Source organism: Acanthochromis polyacanthus, chromosome 9 (genome assembly GCF_021347895.1).
Source record: "Acanthochromis polyacanthus isolate Apoly-LR-REF ecotype Palm Island chromosome 9, KAUST_Apoly_ChrSc, whole genome shotgun sequence".
NCBI lineage: Eukaryota > Metazoa > Chordata > Actinopteri > Pomacentridae > Acanthochromis > Acanthochromis polyacanthus.
In genome coordinates this window covers 4,429,927-4,446,696 of record NC_067121.1, presented here as the reverse complement: position 1 = coordinate 4,446,696, position 16,770 = coordinate 4,429,927, and the positions used below count along the sequence as shown (strand labels likewise).

General features: G+C 37.5%; 1 protein-coding gene across 1 annotated transcript in view; it reads right to left on the bottom strand.

Annotated features, from left to right (window-relative positions):
* myo10 (myosin X) overlaps positions 1 to 16,770 on the bottom strand; it is a 126,295-nt gene that overhangs the window by 87,118 nt on the left and 22,407 nt on the right. The window contains exon 2 of the mRNA XM_051953911.1: positions 3,367 to 3,465. Within this exon, the coding sequence (XP_051809871.1) occupies positions 3,367 to 3,465 (99 nt within the window). The remainder of the gene's footprint in view (positions 1 to 3,366; positions 3,466 to 16,770) is intronic.

The window sequence follows — 16,770 nt, the reverse complement described above, 5'->3', positions numbered from 1 at the left end:
CAAAAACAGCCATCACTTTTGAATTGTTGATTAACATAATTATTTAAAAAAACAAACTAATGAAACAGGCCTGGACAAAAATGATGGTACCTCTATAAAAGATTGAAAACTATTTGACCAGAGTGACATGATTAACTCAGATGTGTCTTTTAATTGACATCACAGGTGTTTCCAAACTCATAATCAGTCAGTCTGCCTATTTAAAGGGAGACAAGTAGTCACCCTGCTGTTTGGTGAAAAGGTGTGTACCACACTGAACATGGACAACAGAAAGCGAAGGAGAGAATTGTCCCAGGACATCCGAAAAAAAATGATAGACAAACATCTTAAAGGTAAAGGCTATAAGACCATCTCTAAACAGCTTGAAGTTCCTGTGACAACAGTGCCTCATATTATTCAGAAGTTCAAGACCCACGGGACAGTAGCCAACCTCCCTGGACGTGGCCGCAAGAGGAAAATTGATGACAAATTGAAGAGACGGATCGTTGGAATTGTATCCAAAGAGCCCAGAGCAACCTCCAAAGAAATTAAAGGTGAACTCCAAGGCCAAGGTACATCAGTGTCAGATCGCACCATTCGTCGTTGTTTGAGCCAAAGTGGACTTCATGGGAGATGACCAAGGAGGACACCACTGCTGAAAAAAACTCATAAAAAAGCCAGACTGGAATTTGCAAAAATGCATGTTGACAAGCCACAAAGCTTCTGGGAGAATGTCCTTTGGACAGATGAGACCAAACTGGAGCTTTTTGGTAAGGCACATCAATTCTATGTTCATAGACTCAAAAACCAAGCATACGAAGAAAAGAACACTGTCCCTACGGTGAAACATGGAGGAGGCTCAGTAATGTTTTGGGGCTGCTTTGCTGCATCTGGCACAGGGTGTCTTGAAAGTGTGCAAGGTACGATGAAATCTGAAGACTATCAAGGCATTCTGGAGAGAAATGTGCTGCCTAGTGTCAGAAAGCTTGCTCTCAGTCGCAGGTCATGGGTCTTCCAACAGGACAACGATCCAAAACACACAGCCAAAAACACCCAAGAATGGCTGAGAGAAAAGCGTTGGACTATTCTAAAGTGGCCTTCTATGAGCCCAGATCTGAATCCCATTGAACATATGTGGAAGGAGCTGAAACATGCCATTTGGAGAAGACACCCATCAAACCTGAGACAACTGGAGCTGTTTGCTTATGAGGAGTGGGCCAAAATACCTGTTGACAGCTGCAGAACGCTCATTGACAAATACAGAAATCGTTTAATTGCAGTGATTGCTTCAAAAGGTTGTGCAACAAAATATTAAGTTATGGGTACCATCATTTTTGTCCAGCCCTATTTCATTAGTTTGTTTTTTTAAATAATTATGTTAATCAACAATTCAAAAGTGATGGCTGTTTTTGATTATTTAATTTTCAATAAATTTTTATTTATTGTTACTTTTGTGAGTTTCAAGTGATTTCAGTGAGAATTGTGGGTTTTTCCTTCTTTAACTGAGGGGTACCAACAATTTTGTCCACGTGTGTATCTGGAGAACCAGTCATGGTGGCCAAAGAAATGATTTTTGTTGGTACTTTGGGGGGTTCTTCAAAGAACAGTTTGAAGAAATGGTCCTTTGAGCTTTCACCAGTTGATGAAACAGGGTTAGGGTTCTTTGTTTTACTGAGTGCAGGTACCTCCAGAAAGGCTTTTTCTGCAAATTATTCCTCAAAGTACCCACTTTGCCTAACGTTCTCCTACAGGAACCGTTGTTTGGTGGTTAACACGAGTCTTGTCTGGACTTGTTGACACCACATGGTGCCGGCAGCTCCGACCATCTTCCACGTGATTGTTCTAGAGTTTTTAGTCACAATGAAGCATCAAAAGAACCAGATTCCTCTCAGAGGCCTCATGGTTCCTCTCAGCCAGTCTGAGGAATGTGACACCTCACAGAACAAGGGGACGTTCTGCGTCAAATCCAACCTCCAAATCTCGCTGATGGAGCGCTTCAAGTCTTAATAACCGACCGAAAACATACATGAAGCCCAGCGTGACCTCCGCTCCGACATCCTTCACCCTCCTCCACATCCACTGTTTTGACAACACGTGGATCAAAGACGCAACCGACGGCCATCCGGGTCTTTAGAGGATTTATCGCATCTCTAGCTGACCCCAGGTTATGAGCAGATCTCTTTAAGCCTTCACTCAGAATCAGGTGTGGGAACGATGGAACCGTCGCTTCGCCCAGCGTTTGGTTCCAGGAGGAGCAAAGACCGAATGTTTGACCTTCAAAGACGCCTTAGAAACTACAACCAGGATGAAATCAGCTTTTAATGTTTTCAGTATGAGTCATTTCACCACATAGAAGCACTGCGCATGGTTCAGGTAATCGCAGGGTTTGGAAAAAAAACAACAAATCTTTGGCATCGTTTTTCTGCTTTTGTTCATTCCTGCTCGCAAGTTTTTCTGCCTCACCTCATCCACTTCACATCTTTAACTTGTAGTTTTCATAGCAATAAAAGGGCAGAATCACTAGTGTTTAAACATGGGCGAACACGGCACGGGAGATTTTAGAACTTTACACTTTCTCCTCTAACAACAAGCATGTTTTTAAAATAATGCATTTATTATTTTTTTTTATATCAATGCAAACTTCGGATATTCTAAGTAATCGCACTGTTTGAAAAAACTAAACTTTGTAGATGTTTGTCTTGTCACAGGTTGTTTTTCTGCGTTTGTGAGTTCCCATTTGCGAGTTCTGTGCACTTTTGCTGTCTCACCTCATCCACTTTACATATTTAGCTTCTAATTTTCAGAGCAATAAGAGGTCGCATCACTGGTGTTTAAACATGGGCAAAAACACCACAATATATCTGGAGATTTTAGAACTTTGCAGTGTGTTTGGGTTCCATGTGCAAATGAAGGTACCTCCAAAGTCCTGCAACAACTACTTTGATTACAACTCTGCTTTTTCTGCTTTTGTACGTTCCTGCTAGTAAATGTTGTGCACTTCTGCTCCATCCTAATGCATATTTCTGCTCACATCACTGCTGTTTAAACATCTGGAGCAATGAAATAACCTCCTGTCTTCAGCTGAGATCTAAAACAGGAAGCAGCAGTCGGTTTCCTTGGAGATGCCTGCGCTGTTGCAATCCAGAGCCTTGCATTTATCTGTAATACAACACTTACTTCTTTTTGGAAGAACCAGTTCCAGAACCAAAAGCAAACAAGACTTTCTGATGAAATTCTTGCTTTTAGAGCAACTTTCCCTCCAAACAAAGCAGTGAAACAGGACAGAAGGTTCTAACGGGATCCAAACCTCAGCTTCCAAAGTGCTTGTGTTGTGTTGAGGGTAAAGCATTGCTAGCCACAGATCAGGTGTACGTCTGTGGTTCTTACCTGTCCGTAGTCGGTAGCAAAGACAACAACGCCTCCGGAGCAGGATGACACGGTGCTGGGAAGGTACTGCTCATCCTCCCGTAACCAAACCCGGTCGCCCTGCAGAGAAAATGACAAAAGCTTCAGGTAAACAGCTGGTTTCAGTTCACAAAGACGACAAGAAAAACGATCTAAAACTAGGAGAAATGAATCTCCAAAGAAGCAAACATTGATTCTCTGCTGCTGGTTGAAATAAAACACATTTTCATTTGATTCATTCTATTATTTCTGGACATAAAACATCTGCTCTGCAGTCTATATTTAGCTCTTTGCTAACGTCGCCATGGCGTCACCAAGGCATCCACCTTTCTCTGCTCATGAAAACATGGAGGATCCGTTTTTCTGTCTACAGCCAGACTAAAGCTGCTGTTTATTGATCCTTCCTGCTGCAATGAAAACACCTGAATACCTGTTGACCTGTTAACTTTACTGAGTTCCCCTTCAGGCCAACAGCTGGACGTCTAGTCGCTCCGTCGTCGTGTTTGTGCAGAATCAGCAGCAAATCTGAGGAATCGTATTCTGGTTTTTCATCTTTCTTTTTTTTTGAGATTATTAGAAAAGTCTTTGGGTCATTCCAGAACTGGAGGACATTCTATGTCCTACATTCTAGGGCAAAAGCTGTCCAAACTGACTCAATTTTTGTCCTAGATAATCAAAAATTTGTCTTAAATTACTCAAAATTTGTCTAAAATGACAAAAACACCTCTAATTTGACTAAAAATTTGTCCAAAATTACTCAAAATTTGTCTAAAATGACAAAACACCTCTCAACTGATTAAAAATTTGTCCAAAATTACTCAAAATTTGTCTAAAATGACAAAACACCTCTCAACTGATTAAAAATTTGTCCAAAATTACTAAAAACTGTATCCAAAATGATCAAAAAGTTCTCTAAAATGACTCAAGTGAAGAGAAGTCTTCAAGAAAATATGTATATTGGAAAATTATTAGAAGTTTTCCTGAGAAAAAGCTAACATTAGCATGGATTAGCAACCCCATTACAATGATTAGAGCAGGGCTAGCAAACAACACAGAAAACATGGAATTAAAGTGATGTGGAAGCTGGGCCAATCAATACTTATTATTGAAGAATATGGAGCAGAAAACTGTAAAAGAGAAGGCTGATTTTTCAGGTCCTCCAGTTCTGTAATGACTCTTCTGTTCTAGAGGTTTGTTTGATGCTGATCACAGGAACCTCTCTGAAGCAGCAGAGGCCCCTTCCACTGGATTCCATCTTAATCGCATCGCCACATGTGCCGCTGTTCATTAGCGTGACGGCTAACGCTAATGGGAAAAACAAGCCTCCATGAGACGCCCCTCCTCCACCTCTGACCCGCCGGCCCTCGGGGGTCGGATCGAAGCACCCGGTCAGGAAAAACGCCGTCGGCAGATGAATGGAGTTAAAACAGCGACGGAGTAAAGCTCAGGTCTGCAGCGTCAGCAGCGGATCAGCGAGTTGTGTAAACCCCCAGCCAGACGCTCTGCTCAGCCCACAGCCCGATTCACAGGGCCTCCCGGGATGAAATAAAAGTGACGCTCAGAGGAAAACTCAAAGAAAGACCTGACAGAGAAATGACCCGTCATTCTTTAACTTTGTTTGGCAGAAGCTTCATCCTTCAAACACCAAACACAAAGTTTGAAAGGCGTTTTATCTTTAACAATCTCTTTTATCATCAGATTTTCAACTCCCCGACAGCCTTTAACTCCTCATTTGTCAGAAGCTTCACAAAGTCTGAGCTTAAAATGGAGCATTTCATGGAAATCACTCTAAACCAGAAAATAAATCAATTCTGCAGCTGAAAAGACGTGACCACTGCAGGCAAATGAAAAATTAGGTAGAAAAATATCAACACATGTTTAAATTCCAGTATTATAACACCTACAGAAGAAATTTGAGCTTTGTTTCTTTACTTTTCATCATGATTCTGAGTCATTTTGCACAGAAGACGTTTCTGAGATCTCCTTCTTCTTCATGGTTGTTCTGTTTCCACTGAGCTGCAGGACTTTAGATTACAGTGAAAATGAATGAGAAAGGACCTAAAAAACCTCTAAAGTCATTGATGTGTTGCAGTTTTACGGTGGACATGCTCATTGCTGAACACAAAACAAGACAAATGAGACATAACACGTCAAAAAGCAGAAACAAAACAAGAGAACTGAGACAAAATGACAAAAACTAGTTAAAAAATACTGCCAAAGACAAACAGAGCAACACAAAACTGATGCAAAATGACAGAAGGGAGACAAATAAATGACACAAAATCACCACAAGAATGAGTTTTACATCCATCCAGGTGTCACGCTGAATCTATTGGTTCATTTTTGAGTGACTTTGGAACAGTTTCAGATATTTCAGCCATTTTGTGTTGTTTTTTCCTCATCAGTTTTAAGCAGTTGTGGAAACTTTTTCAGCATTTTGGTTGGATTTGAATTCATTTAGGACGTTTCTGAATAAATTTGGAGGGGTTTTTAGTCATTTTAGTTCACTTTTCAGTCATTATGGACACATTAAGTCTTTTTAAAAACCTCAAAAGTCACTGATGTGTTGCAGTTTTAAGGTTCAGGTGTATTTTCGTGGGTATAAAAACACCACGTGTACATGGTGATGAGGTAAAAACTTGATCTTGTAACGCTGTGGTCATATATCCAACATTTATGTAAAGTTTTCTGCATAAATCTTGACCTGCATAGAATCAGTCAGAATGTTTCTTTAGCTCTGAGCAGCCGTGACTTAGAGCTACACTCTGCCGGCTTTCCTTTTTGTCTTTTTTCTTGAAACTGAAGTGTGGTTTTCATCCAGAAATATGCAGCCCGGCTCCTCGGTTTGAAGTGGAGGCCGGTGATGAATGAAGAGGGAGGAGGTGAGGAGGGGGAGGAAGCGCAATAAGATCCTCCTTCCCTTCCTCGGCACACTCTGGGTTTGTTTGTTGGGGGTCCCGGTGGGTGAAAGTGTGCCGGTGGGAGGAGCGATACCCCCGACCGACCGGCCTCCCGTTTCCACCCCAGGCGCTGCCCAGCAGGAATGTTCGGGGTCGGCTGGTAAACAGCACACGCCTCCGCTTTGTGGACGCCACAATGGAGCGTCTTCCTTTGTTTGGATCCTTTCTGAGGCATCAAAGAACCAGACGGACGGCGGTCAACGTCAGGACAGTCTTTGTTTCAGTTACACCGTCTAAATTCATCAAGATTCTTTTTGCCTGAATATCTGTGGTTTGTTTTATGATAAACTCTGGAAATATTCACAGTACGAAGGTAGAACTCTGAGCATTAATAAAGCTACTGTAGATGAAGAACCAGGTGGTTCTGAGGAGGTTAGGAGGAACTTCCTGTTGATCTTTGTATGAAATGATCCATCAGCTCTAGTGAAATCCTGAAGGTTTTTCTTGATAAATCACCTTTTAGTTGTCTGTAAACAAGAAGCTGTAGCAGAAATTCTAGATCATAGACCCGCTACTGGACCGTGTCAGGGAATAACGTGAAGATGTCATTATTTTCAATAGTTTCTGTGTGATTTTGAGTCTTTTAAGCCTCAGAGCTTCTGGATTTCGGGCTCCAGACGCTGATGAAGGACCACAGCTGTCGGTTCAGACAAGGTTAAAGTTCAGCACCTCAACAAGCAACTTCTGCTGCTTCAACCCGACTTCACATGGAGGCGGATTCCAGATATCTGGTTTGGTTTCCACAGAATAAATCAGCACCAGTTGTAGCAGCAGTTGTGTCGAGTCGCGGTTTGAGAGCGAAGGCCGACGTGGAGGACAGGACTCGGTCTGTTCGAGGAGAGGAAGTGGAATCTGTGAAACAGGACAGCTGCTCATTCCCAGCTCCCCCCCGCCGGCAGAACATTAGCCACACATGTCGAGGTTAGGCGGGGAAAATACCGCCGGGAGACGGGTCAGAACCTCCAGGGCTGGAGGCCGGTGTTGGTGTTTGGGTTCTGGCTGGGAGGAGGCGTCATAAAGCTCCTCTCTGGACCAATAAACCTCCAACAGAGACCACGATCTGACCAACAACAACTGACCTTTACCAGGAGGAGAATCTGAAAGACTTCATCGAGCTCTGAATGCCGCCAACTGGTTTCACCGATGAGGTTAAACTGTTCTAGAAGACATGTTGTCAGTGTTTAGACTGTGACATGGAAATATCACACAACATTGGTTAACTGCAAAAGTGTCCAAAACGCCTCAAACTTAGCCTAAATGCCTTAAAACTATTAGAAAATTACAGAAACTCGTCCAGAAATGAGTCAGAAATGGACCAAAATGCCTCCTCGTTTATCCAGAATGAGTGAAAATGGTCCTAATTGTAGTGTGTGTTGTGTGGTAGATCTCATGTGGAACAACCAACCAGCTTTAACTGTCTGTAGATTCTATAAGATGTCCTTCATCTTCACCAAACAGCTCCTTGAACCTGCAGCTTTCTGAGGTAAGAGGTGATCTTGTTTTTTCTGGTCCCACATGTTCACGTCCATCCAACATCAGACTGAGAAGATGAAGGAGTTTTTAAAAGAGTTTCCAGAACAAAAGGTGAACAAAGCCTCACGTTATCAACTCTGAAAGGATGGTTCTCTTCCTTTTTAAAGTGCAGGTGTCCTGGAGTCTTTGAAACCTCTTCAAACACAAATGGATCATTCTGGTTTTACTGCTGAAAACTTTACTCTGCAGCTTTTGGTCTTAGTATGACCATTTTGCATCTCTTTATGGTTGTTTTTGTTGCATTTTGGTCTTTTTGCTTCTGATTTTACTCATTTTGCATCTTCTTCTTGCCATTTCGGCTGTTCTTAGTGGGGGGTTTTCTCCCATTTTGGTCATTTTACGTCTCTTCTCTGGTCATTATGGATCTTTTCAATGTCGTTTTTGTTCCATTTCGTTCTTTTTGGTCATTTTGTGTCTCATGTTGTTTGCTTTGTGTTTCTTTTCCATCTTTTCAAGGTTGTTTTTGTTCCACTTTGGCCATTTTGTGCTGCATTAGGGACATTTTCTGACAGACTTTAGTCATTTTACATCTCTTTATGGTCATTTTCTTGTTTTGTTTTGCTCATTTTGAGTCCTTTGATTGTTTTTCTGATTTTTTTGGTCATCTTTGGAACATTTTGTTTCTTGTTTTAGTCATTTTGCATCATGCTGTTCCTATTTTGACTGTTTTTAGTTTTTTTGTGTCATTTTGGTCATTGTGTGTCTCTTCTGTGAGCGCTTCTGCATCTTTTCAAGATTGTTTTTGTTCCACTTTGGCCATATTGTGTCGCATTTGGAACATTTTCTGTCCGATTTTAGTCATTCTGCATCTCTTTATGGTTGTTTTTGGTCATTTTGTGTCACATCTAGGATGTTTTGTGTTTAATTATTTTTATTTTGCATTTCTTTGTTGCCATTTTGACTCTTTATGGTCATTTTCTTGTTCTATTTTGGTCAATTTGCGTCCTTTATGGTTGTTTTTTTTACTTTTTAGGTCATTTTGTGTCACTTTGGAACATTTTCTGTCATGTTTTAGTCATTTTGCATCTCTTTATGGTTGTTTTTCTTCATTTTGTGTCACCTTTAGGATGTTTTGTGTTGGATTTTCCAACAGTCTCTTACATTGGAAACTCTAAAAGTCAACAGATGTTGGACCAACGGACGCTTTTATCTCCATGTGAAGTTGCTTTTGTGTGGTTTAGCCTTCGGGAGATAAGCGCCGGTCAACAGATTGAACAAATGAATTATTAACCTTTAGAGGGAACAGAGTTTTACGGCTGGAGAGAAAAGCCGGTTGGCTTCACGTCATCATCATCTGTGGGTTTCCAGTTTGTTCAGACATCACAAAGCAAAAAGAAAAGACGCCTCAAAGGTTTGAACTGTGTTCAGCTGCTGAGTTTTTATGTTTTATCTTCTTTATATCATCAAAAACCCAAACAGACCCTGAAATAAAAACATTTGTCCAACGTTATTCGTAATTTATCAACAGAATCCCAATAAAGCTGCTCTGATTTACAGATTTTTCAAAACAAGGACGAAAACTATGGCTAAAACGCGACATTTTTAGCTAAAATAACGATATTAAAACGTCGTCCAACAAACACGGGAGTTAAAAACAACTGAGGCAAGAATTTAAAGATATTTACACGTAAAATGATAAACAGAGAGAAGACATAAAGTGCTGTTTTCACTCATTTGTTTTTGTGTCAATCACAGAGAGAGTTTTCTTCCTGAAGGGGGCGGAGCCAGCAGACACTGAAACACCACATTTAGAACTAAACCCGAAGTTAACAGACAAATAAACCAACTCAGTGGTGCTTTTTTAGCCAAAATACTGAAATAACATGTTGTGGTTTTGAGAGACTTTCATTAATATACTTTAACTACTTTTAATTACTCTCAGACAAGTTAAAGCAACTTTGTTCAGGTGTAAAAACGTCAAGAATCCAGAATAACTTTAAAAATTTAAAAATTTGCAAAGATGAGTCCTAAAAAGTCGAGTCCAGAGCGTCACTTATCAACGAGTTCTGCAAATCACCTGAAAACTGTAAGTAACAGCTTTAAATGAAAAAACGCTACAGAAGGTTAATGTTTCCCCACTCAGTGACTCCGGTCGGTGCAGGAAAAGACGATTTTGCACAACCTTAACTTCAATTTGCACTGTTAGACTTTAATCTGGTCTTCATTCAACTCTTCTTTATTCCATTATTTGGGGTGTAGTGGAGTTTTTTTATAACAGCAGGTTTTTTACCAACCTCAAGTCATCTTAATGGAAGTTTTTGTGTTTTTTTATGTCTAAACCGCTGCCGCAACATTTATCTCTAATTCTTTTATTCTGTCGCTGCAAATATTTAAAAATTTGCCAAAAATAAACCGTTTGCACCGACGACATTCAGCAAAAAGAAAAAATTCTGCCCTTCTCTATGCAGCTGTGAAGCATCGACTGACCCGACTGTGACCGACAGTCAGGGGGAAAAAATGGAAAGAGTTTTCAGGTTGAACTGAAGGCGGTGTTTTGAGGAAAATCAAAGCTACAGGATGAATAAAATAAAGTCAGCATGGGTCAGAAACAGCGAACAGAGGAGCAGGTTGATGGAGATCCATTCAGCATGGAGAAACATCTTTCTACTGCTGATGAACAGAGCAGAAGCAGTAAAAGTATAGTATAGCAGTATAGAAGTAGAGCACGCAGAGCTGCATTTCTCCAGCGTTGGTAACGTGTCGACATGCAAAAACGTTCTGCAAAATAGTTCCAGATTTATATTTTTGTGAAATATATTCTTGCTAATTTTAATTTTTACATTTATTTATTTTGGTTTGTTGTATTTTCTATTTATTTTGTTAATGTATTTTATTCATTTTATTTATGTATCATTATTATTTGTAATTATTTTATCATTTTAGTTTATTATTATTATTGTTCTTTTTATTTGTTGCTATTATTATTATTGTTATTATTATTATTAAATTTATGCATTTTGGTTTATATTATTTCTTATGAAGTTTTATTCATGTAACTAATTAATTTTTATCATTATTATTACTATCATTATTATTTATTTCTAATAGTTATGTGTTTTAGTGTTTATTATTGTTTATTTATTATTATTAATTTATTTGTAATAAATTACTTTATCATTATTAACAAGTGTATTTATTTAGGTTTATTTTTTATGTATTTCTATTATTGTATCCTAGTCAATTTATTATTATTGTTATTACCACATTTACCTATTTAGGTTGATTTAATTTTTATATATTTTTATTAATATATCTTATTCAATTTATTATTTTATTTATTTGTAATTATTTTTTAAATTTGTTTTAGATTTATTTCAATTTTTTTATATATTTTTATTTATGTGTCTTATTTACTAATTAATTTATTATTGTATCTTATTTTATTATGCATTTTTGAATGTTTTTATTCATTATTATTGTTTGCTTATTTATTTATTTTTATTTATTTATTTGTGATCTGCACTGAAGCTTTGAATCCTTGAAACCTGCAGGATTTTAGATTTTAGGTTCTTTTCACTGCAGATGAAAGAATCCAATCAGTGAGTTTCTACTTATTTTCATTTCTACACAGTTTCTGCGTCACACGGATCTTTGTTCTTAAAGGTTTTCTCTCTGAAGAGACTTTTTTTTATGGCTGACTGAATCTGGGTCAGGAGGTCAGAGGAGGTGAAACTCTGGAGTTTAACGACCTTCAACCATCACCGACCAATCAGCAGGCAGGGCTCCGGGGAAAGAACCAATCAGGTCAGACGTTACTTCTTGTTTGAAAGCCTGAAGGAGCAGAGGATTGTGGGAACCGGTTTTCTGGTGTTGACCTTAGGAAAAAGCTCCACAAAGAGAGGAGACACACCAGGACAAACACCAGAACAAACACCAGAACAAACGTCAGGAACGATCAGACGTCTGGACGCAGATAACAGTCAAACATTTAAACACTAACTTTGGTTCTCAGGAGTTTCTCTTTTCTTTTTAACTGCAACATGAGAACGCCGGAAATAGAACACAAGTAAGAAAAAGGTAAAAATAATAATAATAATGATAATAAAATGAATGAAACATATTACTATTAATAACAATGTATAAATTATAAAATAATCACAAATAAATAGTAATGATAATAACAATATCAAATAATAACAATAATAATACCTACAAATAAATAAACAATATTAGAAAACTATTAAATATATAAAGAAATAATAATCATAATAATAACATGAATAAAGTAATTACAAATAAATAAATAGTAAAAATACTAACATCAATAAATAATAAAATTAACAAAATATATTATTTCAAATACTTAATAGTGACAAATAACCAGCAATAATAAAAACAAAAAATACAAATAAATAAACAATGATAATAATAATAAATACATGAGATAAAATAAATAAAATACATTAACAAAAGTAAATAGAAAATTAAGTAAACCTGATTTAATGTTGATTTTAGATACCTGGTAATATAATATTAATATGTATGTTAACTGTAAAAAGAAAACTGTAAATACCGTCCACATTAAAAAACAGAATTTTTTTATCTTTTACAATTTATGATGGTAAATTACATCATTTTAGTGTGTTCAAATTAAATATAATGCATTAAATATTATTGCTGTAATTTTCTTCCTTTTTTTTACAGCGTTCCACATTTTTAAATGTGTTTTTTTTTTGGCACAGCTGCTGGTAGATTTTCATGCTTTTAACAGATTTTTTTTTAAACTTTTTGTGTGTCTATTAAAAACAGGAGCAGATCATATAAATGTTGATTTTAGCAGGTTTTTAATAAAATCTGGAGTTCTGGACGGATCAGTTTTATCACTAAAGCTGCAAATATGAGCTTTTAATTCCTGATTTAGGACCAAACCACAGCCTCAAAATAAAATCAATGCAAAAAATGAGGTAAAAACGGAGCAGAAGCTGCAGCAACGACAGAACGATCGGAGGGATTCAAGAAAAAAAGTCTGAATCCAGAAACTAAATGAAAGCAGGTGTTTTAACTGTTCATTAAAACCTGCTGTGGCTCCAGTTTGGAAGTTTTCTGATGCAGAAAAACAGTAAAAATCAGCTTAAAGATGAACTTTAATTCACTGGAAGCTCCCCAGTGCATCATGGGAGACAGGAAGTAACACAAGCAGCTGTAGACGGTCACATGGCGCCGCAGCGGCCAATCAGAGGAGCTGCTGCCTGTAACGAGGTTTTAATAATCTGCTGCTTTTACGAGGTGTTTATAGAAGAGAGGCAGATTTTTACTGTTTAAACTTCAAACTGCTGAACACAGAAAGTCAGAGAAAGTCTGAATTTAACAACGCAGTTTGTTTAAAGAGAAGTTCTTTGTGTTTTTAATGGAACTAAAGCTGGAATTATTAAAGTTATTCTTCAAATATGTGCTAAACTCTGACGTTATTCAGGGGAAACCAGGAGAAAAAGTCACTTTTTATAATAAAACAGGAGTTTTAGACAAGAAAATGATTTAATCTGAGACTTCAGTTTGAATTTTCTCAAGTATAATGTGAATTTTTGGTGATCAAATTATCATAAATAACATGTAAAGGCACTGATTTCCATCAAATATAGGAATTACCTTCACTGTAAACAGACCTATCATGATTATTTTCACGTATAATCGCCTCAAAGTTTCATTTTCAGCAGGAAAAACCTGATTTATGTCAAAAAAGTTGGTTTTTTTCTCTTCAAACTGAACTTTAAGACAAGAAAATGATGTCAACTCAGACTTCTGTTAATTGAAGTTTCATTTACTCGACAATAATGTGAATTTATTGGAATGAAAAAGCCATAAATATCAGGAAAAGGCACTGATTTAGGTCAAAAAAAAGAATTAAAAGTCACTACCTTCTCCATAAACAGACCTATCATGCTTATTTTCATGTTTAATGAAAATGAACTTAAATGAGCAGAACTGTGAAGATCAAGCACCAAACATCTGATTTATTACCGTTGTGTTACCAGACAGATGTTTGGAGCAGGAACCAGCTGCTTATCAGCGTTTTTTTCTGCAGTTTATCTGCTTATTGATCAGGCAGTGAAGGAACAGAGAGTCTGGATCCTCCTGAAGCTGAGTTCATGAACGTTTCCAGACAGAACTTTCCCACAGTAAACTTTGTGAGCGTTCAGCTGCTGAGGATAATTAAAGGCGTGTCGAGTCCAGAGCAGCTGGAGGACGACTGATCTGATCTGAGAGCAGCTGACGGAGGAAAAGCAAAGCCAGCAGAGGAGAAGAACAGTTTAGAGGTTAAATATGCCGATTATTTAACAGACATATCACAAATCAGACTGATGGTTTACACCTGACTGGAACAGAAAATAAACTGATAACAATTATTATTTATATGTCTTTATTTATTCAATCATTTCTTTTATTTATTTATCTGTTTGTTTACTTATTCTTTTACTGATTTAATTACTGAGCTGCTTCTTTATTTAGCAACAGTTAGAGATGTTAAATGAAACAGAGATGGTGAATAACTGCCACGGTGGTCGTTAAATGGAATAAAATCAAAGTTTTCCTCAGGTTTAATCGCAGTGAATTAAGAATTTTACATGATAATGAAATTGCATCATGGTGACGTTTTGTTGCTTTAGAGCTGCAGTAAAAACCAAAGCGCAGCGCAAACATCCGTCGTCTAACAAACCTCCACGACGTTTTGATGAAATCCTGACGACAGAAAACACCTGGAAGCTTCATTCATGAACTCTCACCGTTCTGCTAACTGTTGATTAACTGTTGATCCAGACGTTTAATTCTGGAGTTCAGAACCACAACGTTTAACAAAATCAACCAAATGACTCCATTTATCAGAGCCAGAAACTAAAAGTCAAAACCTAAAATTATAAGAATTCATCAGATAGATAATTATTAATATTTATTCATTTTACATAATTATGTTGTATAGAATTTATGCTATTTATTATTTTAATTTATTATTTACTATTAATTATATGCCTATCCTATAAGTGTGTTATATATAATAAATTATTAATAATTTATTAATATTATTTTTAAAATTCTGTTGTTAACAAATGAATCAATAAAATGAATGTCAATAAAATTTAATGTGCCAAAATTAAACCACTTACTGAAACCAGATTTTAAAAAAAACTCTCTATTTTGTCTTTTTAATCCACATAACTCTGAATGTCTTAATGTGGATATAAAACAATAAAATAAATAATATTAGGGACATGTTTATGGGCTGATCCGGGATGAACTGCAGGACGTGTTGATAAAGAATCGATAAATAGAAACAATAAAAGTGTAATTATGTAAATACATAGATTTTCTACAGCATGTGGAGTCAGATGTTTGCAGTTTTTACATGTTTTTTATTCTAGAATAATTAAAGAAATTCATTTTTTCAGTGATTTGCATCATCCTCAGACATTTCCCTCTGCTTACAAAAAGCTGCAGGACTTTAAATGTGGCAAGAAATGAAGAAAACACGTCTAGAAAACCATCTCTGGGTTCTGAGGGTTAAATAATCTGCAGAACAAACAGCAGAGACCACTTTGAAGTGGGAGAATCCACTAACGACGAGTTTTTCTGTGCTGTTCTCACATCAGCAGAATAACTTTAAACAGAAGAAGAAGAAACAAGGAGGAAGCAGCTCAGTTCTACGGAGAATAACCAGAATAAATCCACGAAGACGGAGACAGAACACATAGTTAGGAAGCCACCATGTGTAATTACAGGCTGGAAATAATAAAAGAACAATGAGCGAAGGGAAAACTAAGCAGAAATGTGTCTCTAAGGTCGGACGGTGGAATGCAGCGACTCCCCCTGAATGTTTAACGGAGGTTTGGTCTGAGATGCAGAAAACAGGTGTTCTGGACTGAAAGCTGAAACATGTTCAGCTGGAAACGCAGCAGATGTGAAGCTCCAACATGAACCGGATCCAACAGAGGAACACGTTAGGCTCCAAAAACTCACAGTGAAGACATGAAGACTGGTCGACAAAACGGTCCTGATGTAAACGTGCGGCTGCAGCTAGCCATTACCGAATTAATAAAGCAGTTTAACAGTTATTCTAGCAAATAATTAAGTAATCAGATAAAAAAATATTGTAAATAATGAAAGTCTATTTACTTACACAGACAGGTCTGTTAAACAGATTTTTTGTTTCTTCTGAACAGAATCTGATGATATATTATTGCTTTAGATTAATTCTGCAGCTGAAAAACTGAAATAAAGTTTCAAACCCAAAGCTGCAGTTCCTCAAATGTCCACTTGAGGCAGACTCCAGAAGCGAGTCAATCCCCCATAGAGCTCCATGTTAAAATGTTCAACTCTACAGCAGAATTAAATGAGTTTACAGCCTGCTAGAAAAACACTTCCGGTCTCTGTGGATAGTTTGAGCTCTTGTGATGACAGTACAGGAGTTAAACCTTTATACAACTCACTCGTTTAAATGTAATTAAGGCTTTAAAGTTTAGTGGATGGTCCAAATGCATGGAAAACGTTGATACAACCATCAGAGCACGTGTGGAACTGGAATAGTAGAATAATAACAACAACTAGGCGTCCATGTTCTCGTCTGCAAGGGATGATGATCAAAGCTTCAGACTTTAAATCCACGTACATCTGTGGATCTGCAGACTCAGAACTGCATGAAGAACGATGCTGCTTTGTAACTGAACATCTACCATGAAAAACCTCAGAAAAGAGACACTGAACAGACGTTTACATGCTCTAGATTGATCCTAAGCAGAGGTAGAGGCTAGAGGATCGGTAAAAGTGTAGATTTGTTCAGCTATGAGTCATGTTTCTGAGCAGTTCCTCGGAAAAATGTTTGTGGTTTCGCTAAACTTGGACGTTTCGTAGAGTTTATATTAGTTCAGACGGACGCTGTGACCATCAGCAGGTCCAGGTTTTC